Source organism: Petaurus breviceps, unplaced genomic scaffold (assembly GCF_028583685.1).
Source record: "Petaurus breviceps papuanus isolate PSGF00001 unplaced genomic scaffold, PetGlider_PUasm1.0 229, whole genome shotgun sequence".
Lineage (NCBI taxonomy): Eukaryota > Metazoa > Chordata > Mammalia > Diprotodontia > Petauridae > Petaurus > Petaurus breviceps.
This window is the reverse complement of record NW_027185903.1, coordinates 24,899,576-24,911,835: the sequence shown is the minus strand read 5'-3', so window position 1 is coordinate 24,911,835 and position 12,260 is coordinate 24,899,576. Positions and strand designations below refer to the sequence as shown.

Sequence of the window (12,260 nt, the reverse complement as noted above, 5' to 3'; positions counted from 1 at the left end):
CACGTCCATGGGGCATGGGAGATCTTTAAATCCCATAACCCTTACAATCATATACAATAGTTTTGCTTTAAATGGTAATTTTTCTAGGTCTTTATACTTCCTTTCCCACCTTAGAGGGGAGGGAGGTTGTTCTTGCTTTTAAATTCACTTCAGAGTGCCTCTTATCATCCCATTTGGGCCCTGTTGGGCATTTAGCAAAATCAAAGATTGCCTGGTTTCTTTTTCTTTTAAAAAAAAAATAACCTTTTGGGTATCTTTTATTTTTACATCACTTACATTTCCCAGTGTCTCTCTCAATTTTCCTCCTCACAGAGCATCATTTCTTACAACAAAGAATAGAAAAAGAAAGAAATTATCAAAATTCACCAACATATAAAAAAAAAAATCTGACATTTGTAGCATTCTGAACCTATAGTCCCCAACCTCTTCAAAGAAGGGCTGCTTTCTCACTTAATTTTTTGGGGAGCAGGTTTGGACATCATGATGTCACAACATTCTGTTTTCTTTGTGGTATTATGTCACGCAGTCAATGTCTGAAAATGAATTTGAAGTCATTCCAGATTGCAGTTGTTATAGAAAGACTGAGATTCTTAAAGCATAGTCATATTCCATTCTGTTAATGTGTTATAACTTGTTTTGTCAATTCTGCATTCACTGGGCATCTGCTTTATTTCTAGGTTGGCTTTTTTTTTTTACTACTTCAAAAATGCTATTATAAATAATTTGGTGTATATGGGTCTTTTATATCATGGGACTCATTAGAGTTTAACCTTAGCAGTGGGATCTTTTGATAAAAGGGCATGGGCATTTTAGTCATTTTCTTAACGTAATTCCAATTGTTTTCAAATGTGGTTGGACCCACTTACTTAATCGTATGTTAATGTGTCTGCCTTTCTACAGCTCCTCCACCATTGACTGTTACTCTTTTCTGCCATATTTACTAATTTGTTGAGTGTGAGGTGAAACCTCAGAATTCCTTTGATTTGCACTTTTCTTATTAGCAATTTGGAATATTCATTTTTATAATTAATAGTTTGCAGTTCTTTTGAGGGCTGTTGGTATCCTTTGACCCCCTTGGGTGAATGGCTTTTGGGCTTTGCATTAGTTGCCTATATAGTTGACATTTCAGCCTTATCTTAATTTCTCGCAATAAATTGACGTCTTCTCTACTACATACAAATGGAGCTATGTCTTCCCCATCATTAAAAAAAATCTTTGATTAATTGAGCCATCCCTGCTAGTTATAATTATCAGCACATGTGTCTCCCTGCCTTATTTCCTGACCTCTTCCAGAAAGTTGTCCAACCCTAAGTGCCTCTCTTTCTCCTCTTACTCTCTTCTTAGTCTTTAGCAATCTAGTTCCTGCCATCTTAATTCAAATAAAACTCCTGACACCCTAATTGCCAAATCTAGCAGCCTTTTCCTAATCTCCATCCTTCTAGCTCTCTCTGCAGCATTTGGGAGATTGAATGCCTCTTCCTGGATGCTCTCTCCTCTTTAGGTTTTATGACATTGCTCCCTCCTGTTTCTTTCCCACTATGACCTTTGCTGGATCTTGATCCCTGTCATACCTTCCAACTATGGATATCCTCCTAGGCCTTATCCTGACTGTTTTCTTTTCCCTCTATTCCAGGGGTTCTTAACTTGTCATCCATGAACTTTTTTTTTTTTTTTTGCCTTTTGGAGGGCAGTTGGGGTTAAGTAACTTGCCCAAGGTTACACGGCTAGTATTTTTGTGTGGGTGTTGTGTCTCAGGCCGGAACCGAACTCGGGTCCTCCCAACTCCAGGGCTGGCACTTTACTCACTGCGCCACCTAGCCACCCCATCCATGAACTTTTACAAAATATATTTTGCTAACTGCATTTCAATATAATTGGTTTTCTTTGCAATCCTGTTTTTTTTTTTCATTTTATAACTAAAAAACATTATTTTGAGAAAATGTCAATGGCTTTACCAGACTGCAAAAGGGTTCAGTGATACAAAAAATGTTAAGAAATTCAGCTCTATATTACTTTGTTTGCTAGTCACATTAGCTTCCTTGGGTTGAGTTATCATCTCTATGCAGATGATTCCCAGATTTTTAGATCCAGCCTGAGTTTCTTTCCTGTACTCTAGTCCTGAATCACCAGGTGCCTTTAAGACATCTGGAACAGGATGTTCTATATGTAGGTCTCTCAAAAACTCTGTCCTAAGCAGAACTTAAGAATTACCTCCAGGATCAAATATATTCTGTTTGGAACTTAAAACTCTTTATGGCCTGACTTCTTATCTTACCTTTCCATTCTTACTATAGACAGCTAGGTGGTACAGTGGATAAAGTGCCAAGGCTGGAGTTAGGAAGACAGAACAATAAATTCAACCTCGGACACAAATCATTTAAGCTGTCTGCCTTAATTTCCTCATCTGAAAAATGGAGATAAAAGCACCTACCTTACAAAGTTGCTCTGAGGATCTGGTGAAATAATATTTATTTGAACTTCAAAGTTTCTACACAGCTCTGTTCTTTTCATCAGGAGTGCTTGGAAGTCTTCTATTTCATTAAAGATCCATTTTTTCTCCCTGTAGAATTATACTCAGTTTTTCAGGGTAAGTTATTCTTGACTGTAAGTCTATATAATCTTTGCCTTCTGGAATGTTGTTTTTGAAGTCCTCTATTCATTTATAGTGGTGGCTGCTAAATTACGTGTGATCCTGACTGATTACTCTATATTTGAATTCTTTTTTTCTGACTGCTTTCAGTATTTTTTCTTTCCCTAGTAGTTCTGGATTTTGACTGTGATGCTCCTGGGATTTTTCATTTTGGAGTTTCCTTCAGGAGGTGCCTGATGGATTCTGTTTCCATTTTGCCCTCTGGTTCTAAGAGATCTGGGCAGTTTTCTTTTCAGATTTTTTGAAATATTATGTTTATGCTTTTTTTTTTTTTGGTCGTGTTTTTCAGGCAGTCTAATGATTCTTATTTTTTTTTTTTTACTCAATCTTTTTTCTGGGTCCGTTGTTTTTGAAATAAGATAACTTAAATTTACTTCCATTTTTTTTTTTCTAGTCTTTTAGCTTAAAAAATTTCTTGTTATCTCAGGAAGTCATTGGCTTCTCTTTGGTCCATTCCAGTTTTCAGGAAGTTTGTTGCTTTGGCAAAGTTTTGTACTCCTTGGGCCAAATTGTTGATTCCCTTTCCAATTTTACAATTTCTTTCTCATTTTTTTTCTTCAAGCACTCTCATTTATAAAAAAAAGACATTTTAAACTCTCTTTAAAAACAACAACAACAACACTACTCTTCAGGAATTCTAATTGGGTTTGTGCCTAAACAATGTGTTTCTCTGAGGTTTTGCATTCAGATTATTTGGAGTCATTCTCTTTTTCTGGGTTTATATCTTTTTGAGCTTCCTTGCCACCACAGAAGTTCTTAATTGGGGGGGATTTTTCTTCTGTTTGCTTGTTCTTCTAGTCTATTTTTTTACTTTGGACTTGATGTTAGGAAGAGGTTCCGTGTACTTCTGGAGGGAAGTGTGTGGGCTGGTCCTGTTGCCGCTTTCTTGGAATATTGTGTTATTATAGGATCTGAGGAACAGACTGGGAACCTGCAAGCTTTCAGTGCCCCCAAAATGGTCCGACGCCGGTCAGAATCTGCTTGTTGCCCCTACCAGTTGAGCTCAGCTAGTCCCTGACCTGGATTTGGGTCTGTCTGAGCAAGAGTAGAATGCTCCTGGACCTATTCCCTATTAGCCAGCTTTATTATACTAAAGCCCAGCTTTATGAATTTAGAATTTAGGCCCTCCTTTGATTTAGAATTTTTGCCCTCTTTATTTCTCTGCAAGCTGGGTAAATGATAGAGCTGAGCCCCCCACCCCCGACTTTTGTCTTGGGAAGGTCTGAGCTATACTGCTGCCTCTTTCTTCTGCATTTCTTTTTTCTTGGTGAAGGCCCAGGGCCTCCCTACCTGAGAGCACCACTTCTGTCAGAATTCTCCTTCTTAGCGTACCCTGGATCTGTGACCCAAAACTGGGTAGTGGATAACAAAACTGCCAGTTGGCACCTGTCCTCATTGAGGTACCCTGGTATACCTCAGGATTGGTCTGGGACCTCCTCTTGCCCTGGTGAACAGCTTTTCCCTGCCTGCTGGAGCGCTTCATGGGGGCAGTGAACTCCTGGCCTGACCTCATCCCTGAAATCTGCAGACCTCTCTGTCTCCCTATGCTGACAGAGAGAGCATATTGACAAATTACTCACGGTAACATTCCTTGGATTTACCCATATGGATTTTCCCTGATGCATTTTCTAGGTCAGTTGGGAGGAGTTTTGTGAAGGACTAGGCTAGTCTGATTCCTGCTACCCCACCATCTTGGCTTTGCCCCATAAATGGCATGTTCTCTTCTATCTTTGGACATTAGCATGTGTCTGGAATGGACTTCCACACTTCTTGCCTCTAAGAATCCCTCCCTGACTTTAAAGCATATGTGTCAACTTCTCCATAAGGCCTTTCCTGATTTCTTTGCTAACTTTTTCTTTTTTGTCTTTGACTCTTTAGTTCCTAGTCTATAATAAATGAACATTTTACTGAATGCTATTTTTATGGTTATGCATTCTTTATTAAAAGAGGGCATTTTCTTTCTTCCCATTTTATTTTCTTATCAGGTGTGCTATACTTATGTTCCAGAGAGAATTTGCTCTCCGTTTGGTTGCAAAACCAGGAGATAAGCTATACTGCAGACTTTCCATTAATACCCAGTTACTAGCACGAGTGGATCATCTGATGAAAGTAAGTGAAATTTAACCTGTGGAGCAACTTCATCCCAGGTTGAGTTTCTGAGTATAGTCACTAAATCGCAAAAACAAATAAATAAAATGAAGCCTGACACTCATTTTGTGATGAACAGGTTGGGAAGAATAACTTCAGACCACCACCAAAAGTTGAGTCAAGTGTGGTAAGGATAGAACCTAAGAACCCACCACCACCTATCAGTTTCCAGGTAAGGTGAAAACAAAACCAGGCCACTAGGCTGCACAAGAGCATAGGGTCATCATTCAGAAAAAGGAAATTGTAAACAGGAGCAAGACCTGGTAACATTAGCAGTTGCGTGCCGCTGGTGCTTGCTAGGAAATTCAGGTGATTTGTGCAGGCTTCATTGTTTTGTTTTGTTTTTTAAGCAATTGTGGTTAAGTAACTTGCTCAAGGTTACACAGCCAGTTATTTTTGTGTGGGTGTTAAGTATCTGAGGCCAGAACTGATCCCAGGTCTCCTGACTCTGGGGCTGGTGCTCTTACTGCGCCACCTGGCCGCCCCAGGCTTATTGTTAAACCTTTTTATTGGAACCACGTTATTTTTAAAAATTATTTATTTATGATTGATTTTGGTTCACTCTTTTGTTATTACACATTTGCACTTAAATAATTATTAGTGAGGGAATATAACAAATATAGCAAAAATATTAAAAATATAATAAAAACATGAAACAAAATATTTAAAAATAACACTCCATTTTTTATGGAGAATGTATAGCAAACTGAAGACTTTTTGGTGTATAAGAACAATATCAATCTGTTTCAGGAGTGGGATGGTCTAGTGAGGATAACATTTGTGAGGAAAAACAAGACTCTGTCTGCAGCCTTTAAGTAAGTGTTCTCTTTGCGTTTCTAATTGCGGGATAATGGACAGCTGCTTTACAGTATACAGGTCCAGACACTGTTAAGCTTTTTTAATCTCAGTGTAATTGTGGGGGCTGAGCAGGGGATTAATGAGAAGGGACTTAGTTTGGGAGTCAGAAGACTTGATTCTTGGCCTAGCTCTACCACTGCTTCTTGGAACTCTCCACAGCTCTCCATCATACAATGGTTAACATAGCACCACTGTGTTTCTGTAGCAAGCCTCGGGTTTTAGCTTGAATTGAAGTAATAAGTTTGAGGAGGTTATTGGGGTTGCATTTATCCAAAAATAGGAGTACTTTTAAAAGCTTAGTTTCATTTATTATTTTTCTTTTTAATAAATTTTTTAATGAACATAAAGATTTTTCTCTCCCCACCTCTTCCATTGGGGTAAAAAAAAAGGAAGAGAATAACCTTTTAACAAACACAGTGAAGCAAAACAAATTCCCAGGGCGGCTAGGTAGTGCAGTGAATAGAGCACCGGCCCTGGAGTCAGAAGGACCTGAGTTCAAATCCTGCCTCAGACACAACACAAAAACTAGCGATATGACCTTGGGCAAGTCACTTAACCCCAATTGCCCTCCAAAAAGCAAAAAAAATTTTAAAAAATTCCCATATTAACTGTGCCCCCCAAATAAATAATATACATAATTATTACATATGATATAATTATAATCTATACATATGTATTATGTGTATGTGTATTTCTTAATTGCAAGTCCATTCCTTTGTCAGGAGGTAGGTAGCATGTTTTTCCACTGGTCCTCTGTGTGGTTGGTCATTACATCAGTCAGCATTCTTAAGTCTTTTGAAGTGTTTTCACAGTATTGTTTAAATTGTTCTCTTGGTTCTGCTGAATTCACCCTTAGTTCATACAAGTCTGCCCAGGTTTCACCGAAACCACGAAACAAGGGTAATTTTAAGCCTTGTTTCCTTTGTGTTTCCTTTAGTCTCTTTGTTATCATGGAGGCAGCTGCCATGTAATGTAAAGATCAGTGGATTTGGAGTTAGGAGGCCTGGGCTTGAATCATAGCTGTTGTCACACAGCTAGTAAGTGGCAGTCACAATTTCTTTGAGGCTCAGTTTCATCACCTATAAAATAGGGATAATTTCACTAGCTGTCTCACTAGGATGTTGTGAGGAACAAATCAAATAATAGATGTGGAGTGTGGCAATGTGGGATAGGAGAAAGAACACAGGATTTGGTCTTAAAAGACCTGGGTACAAATTCTAGCTCTGCCAGTTAGTGACCTTGGGCAAGTCACTGCTTTTACTGCACCTCTGTAAAATTAGGGTGTTGGATTAAATGATCTCCAAGATGCCTTCCAGTTCTCAACCCTTTGATCAATTTGTGAACACTTTGTAAGACATAAAGTGCTATAAAAATGATAGACATTATTAATATATGTGTTAAGGTTATAATTATAGCAATCTAAAATATGACCAGTTTGGTGACTGTTTCATTTATTTAAATATGAAACACTTAAAAAATTCTATAAAAGCATAATATCCACCTTTCACTAAACATAAATATATAGAAATGAATCTATTGAAACTGAAACTTGGCACTTCTGTTAATATCATTTTTCATTGCCATAGGTCAAGTGCAGTGCAACAGCTTTTGGAAAAAAATTACCGAATTCACTGTTCAGTCCATAATATGGTAAGTATAAAATGTTCTTTAGTGGTCATACAATCATCCTCTTTTATGATGCATCTCTGACTTCGGGCAAATTCTGTATCTCTTGTAAAAAAAGCATACAGTGTGTATCATTACCCACTGAAAACATTTTAATTCGTGTTCTGATATATTGATACAACTGTAACTACATAATAACTTATGTTTAGTTGTGAGCCATCACTGTTGCATTTTCCTTGTTTTTTTATCTGCTAATTACAGTATACCTGTAAACGGCTCAAAAACCCAATTCCATGTAAACATTCAGAAGTTTGAGTCTATAACTTTGCTTGTAAATGTAATGAGCTTGTACAGAGACAGCATACTAAACAAAATTTTATTTTTAAAAAATTTCTCTAGGATTCATTCTTTGATGAAAAATTATACCTTATAAGTGTAGCAATGTTTTTTATCTAGGATATATAAATTAGCCCCATTTTAAAGATAAGAATGGGAGCAGCTAGGTGGTGCAGTGAATAGAGCACTGGCCCTGGAGTCAGGAGGACCTGAGTTCAAATCCAGCCTCAGACACTTAACACTTTCTAGCCATGTGACCTTGGGCAAGTCACTTAACCCAAATTACATTGCCTTTCCCCCTCCTAAAAATTTTTTTTTTTTAAATTAGAAAAAATAAAGATAAGAATGTTTGGGCAATAAAAAATGATCTTATTCAAAAGTGTAATTGGGTTTCTTGGTCTCTGGGGGAAGGTTGTCCAGTTAGAACCATACAGTCAGAGAATTTGAGTTGGGAGAGACCTCACTAGCCCTCTGATACAACCTGTTCTCAAAGATTCATTTTATCTGTACAATTAAACTCTTTTTCATATTATCACAAACTAAAAGTTATTTTTGACTTTCATGAACCCCCAAAAAAAGAGTCAGAATGGCTGCATTGCAAGACATTGTGTTCATTTATTCTGCATCCTGTGTTTATAGGCAGTACCAGAAGATTTTAGCATTGCAGATAAAATACAGAAAATCCTAACGGATACAGGTTTCAGTGACAAACGGGCCCGTTCCATGGACATAGATGACTTTATTAGGTAATTACATTTTAATTTTCTAAACAACTTAGACACATATACATCTCTGAGTTCTTGACACCTGCAGATGCTATATTTAAAGGCCATGGAAGAAGAGCAGCATGAGGGGCTACCTGGAAACCTGCTGCATAGAGCTTGTGCTGCCTGGAACAGTATTTGGTGGAGTAGACAGAGGCTAGCTAGCCACAGCACATAATTAATTAAAAAACCAGTAATGAGGAACAGTCAGAGCCAGTAGATAACCTCTGGGTTAAGGGGTAGTTTTTAACTGACTTTCACTTATAGTCTTTTCAATATTCCTTTAAGAATCTATCTGCTTAATAAACTTATCAGTTGGAGGAGTGCTAAATTAGCAGCTTTTTATTTACAGCTTTCTTTAGCTGAGGAATAGGAATCTGAACCCAGGGAATAGACCCCTTATGTCTTTTTTTTCCATCCTGGTACTAACCACTGCTCAGGAAACTGAGCAGGAAACAGTGGCAGTCACTTTAGTGCCCAGATAACAGCCAATGACTGTGGCTGCCCGCTTAGTCACTTGAGGCCAGCACGAAACAACCAGAGGCACAGGTGAGCTAATTATTTGGATAATTCTGACCGAAATAATTTTTACCTGAATCAGCCATACAGTTTTTATGAATGGCCAAATGTGTTTGGGAAGAATTTTGCCCTTAAGCAAACCAGTAATTGTCTTAATTCTCTGCTTGACTTAGCTTTGTTGATAAATACAAATGGTTTGAGAGAGTTATAATAGTCAAATGGTACATTAAGTTTGTTGATTTGATACTATAGAATTAGATGCTAATTCTAAAAACTACCTAACAAGGTAATTCCACCTTTTAGCAAAGAGTACTCATGTCATTCTCCACACAGGAAGTAAAAAAAGACCGGACCCTATGGGCAACTTGATAGCCACATTCTGTAACCCTCATGAGAACTGGTATTTACGTAGCATTTTCAAGGTTTGCAAAGCACTAGCCATTCCACCTGGCTTGTTAAGTGCGACAGGCGTTATCCCTGTGGTGCCGATGAAGCAGGCTTACAGGGCTGAAGTGCCCTGCTCTTGTCTAGCAAGTGGCAGATGCAAGTTAAGCCGAAGCTCTCCTAACTCCAATTGTGGTTCTCTTTCCATCATGCCACCCTTTTTACATTTGCCAAGAACAACTTCCTGTTCTTCATAACCACCTGGAAGTTTAGCTTGAAAACGGAGGCTGTAAATAGCTGTTTGCTTGTTGTCTGCTCTGCCAGGCTGGGAGCCCCTCAGTGGCAGGGGCTGTCTTTCACCTCTCTTTTTACCCTCAGCACTCAGGACAATGCCCGGCACATGGTAGGCACTTCATAAATGTTTGTTGACTGACCTCAGGGAACTTTGTCTTTTTTTTTTTAATTCCACCTGAGCTCTTGTGAAGGGCAGATAGGTGGTACAGTAGATAGAGCACTGGGCCAGAGTCAGGAAGACCAGAGTTCAAATGTGGCCTCAGAGCCTTATTAGCTGTGTGACCTTGGCCAAGTCACTTAACCCTGTTTGCCTCTGTTTCATCTGTAAAATGAGCTAGAAAAGGAAATGGCAAAACCATTCCAGTATCTTTACTAAGAAAATCCCATATGGAACAGAGATGAAACCAGGGGATCCTGGTTTTCCTTTTGTATCTTTACATAAGATTTTTTCTTCCCTCTACCTGATTTCATTGAGAGGAACAAAAATTTAGTGTATGTGGCCATTGGGTTCTTGTCCTGGAAGATATCATGATACAATGTAGAGCACTTGAACTGGAATTAGATTGGAACTTCAGTCCTGTTTCTCCTGGGTGACCTTGGACAAAGAGGTCATTCTCTCCAAGTCTGTTTCCTCACTTGTAAAATTGAGGCTGCCTCTGATACTCTTTCTAGCTCTGAATTTGCGATACTGTGGTATCCCTTGATATGTTTAAATTGTTTTTATGGATCAGATGAAAGAGGTCTCCCATTTCAACACAAAATTTAAACCTAAGTAGACCAAACCTAGTGATAAGAATGAATGGCAATCTAACAGGTTTTCCAGTCAGTTGCAGTTGTATATAGAGCAGTTATTTCGTGACCTTTTTTTTTTTGTTTTTTCATCCTGATATGTAATTTCATCTGGAAATTAAATTCTGGTGTGGGAATTCTTTCCTCTATGTAGATCAGCAATTCACTTCTTAAGTTTTGATTGGGGCACTGAAAATTTGTGACTTGACCATGGCCAGCAGCTAGCAAATATAAGTCAAAAGGGAGTATTTACACCTGGGTCTTCTTGATCTCAAATGTTTTTATGTATCAAGTCTCTTACAATGTATTGTCACTTTTTTTTATTGTACTATAATTTTTAAAAATCAAATATTGTTTAAACCTAGTGGGCTGTTAGGAGCTTATACTTTGTTCTTCCACACACAAAATTTTAAGCAGTACTTAAAGCAGTACTGTTTTGGTCATTGTTTGCCAACTTTTTCACATTCACCTTTCTTCCAGATTGCTACATGGATTCAACGCAGAAGGCATCCATTTTTCTTAGTCAGATTAAAAAGAAGATACTCCATACTTAACAAGAAACTATAATTTTACTTTCTTGGACTGATATAATGAAGAATGCGGACCTCTATTTTTTATGAGGATAACCACCAAAAACCCTGCAGGTTTTATGACTAAAATTTACCCTGTTATCATGAAGTTTCTTTTTGGTTTTTAAATTTTTAAAGGACAAATTTATTCTGTACTTTATAAGTGTTCAGACTTTTTGTAATTTGGGGCATGGGGTGGCCAAGTCACTGACCCTCCAGAGCAAATACATTTCTTTCCAAAAGTTAATAGCCGCAATACACGCACAAACTCAACACATAAACCTTTTCACTTCTACCCGTTTCATCTTCTGAAACTAACATCTTATTTATTGTGGTAATTCTATCTTTAGTCGCCTTATCTTTTGCTTGTTTGTTGGGATGTCTTTTAAATTAAAAATAAGCTTTTTCATTATTCTCTTTACCCACAATCTCCCATTTATCAAATATTCATCTCCCTAGTTCTCCTATCATGAATTTTTGTTTTTCACTTATTCATTTGCATCCATCTGATCCTTTATTTCCTTGAGCTTAGAGTTCCTTTTCCATTGAAGTGGGTAAAGCAGTATATTGAGAAATATGGAACATGGGATTGATTCTCAGTTTATCTCTGATAACACAATAGTTATGTGTCTTCAGGCAAGACATTTCACCTCTGGACCTCAAATTTCCCCACTGGCCAAATAAGGGAAGTTAAGAGTAGATGATTTGTGAGATCCTTCCCAGCTATGAAATTCGGTGACTAACCAGGAAGTTTCAATGGTAGGATTATCAGTCACCTCATAAAAATCACCATTCAGTGATATGTTTTATATATGTATAAATAACATGGAGAAAATAAAACTACAAATTTTTTCTTGGCTTTAAAAAAAAAATATTCATGGAAAAGTAAAAATATCTTAAAAGGTAAGACACGTAGGAAAGACAACTATTTTGATTAAAAAAGAATTCTGTAAATATTTAAGTTCAGAGGGTTGGACTGAACCTGTGATTTCATTAGTAGAGGAAACTCCTGGATGAGAAAAGTCCCTTGCAGTTTCACAAGACTTACAGCAGCTAGGAACATATAGTGGCCTTAATGTAAAACTGCTGTAGTGGATCATGGGCTTATGTGACAGCACAGAAAATAATTAAACCTAAAATTACAGACTTTTTCATTATCATTGTTTGTATCTTAACTTTATGGAATCCCAGATTGTTTTTTTCTACTTACTTTACATGCAGCATATGGAAGTTGGTCCCCTTACCTCCAATTGTCTTGAATAGTCAACATTTATGGTGTCCAGATTAAATTTGCTTCATTAGGCAGTTAATGTCTCTTGGCTA

General features: G+C 37.6%; 1 protein-coding gene across 3 annotated transcripts in view; it reads left to right on the top strand.

The window, feature by feature from the left end:
- DIMT1 (DIM1 rRNA methyltransferase and ribosome maturation factor) overlaps window positions 1–11,092 on the top strand; it is a 26,345-nt gene extending 15,253 nt beyond the window's left edge. For all 3 annotated transcript variants that reach the window (XM_069096379.1, XM_069096381.1, XM_069096380.1), the window contains 6 exons: window positions 4,636–4,759; window positions 4,878–4,970; window positions 5,549–5,613; window positions 7,243–7,306; window positions 8,258–8,364; window positions 10,849–11,092. In XM_069096379.1, coding sequence (XP_068952480.1) covers window positions 4,636–4,759; window positions 4,878–4,970; window positions 5,549–5,613; window positions 7,243–7,306; window positions 8,258–8,364; window positions 10,849–10,891 — 496 coding nt within the window. In that variant the 3' untranslated portion in view covers window positions 10,892–11,092. The remainder of the gene's footprint in view (window positions 1–4,635; window positions 4,760–4,877; window positions 4,971–5,548; window positions 5,614–7,242; window positions 7,307–8,257; window positions 8,365–10,848) is intronic.
- Window positions 11,093–12,260: the final 1,168 nt, after the last annotated feature.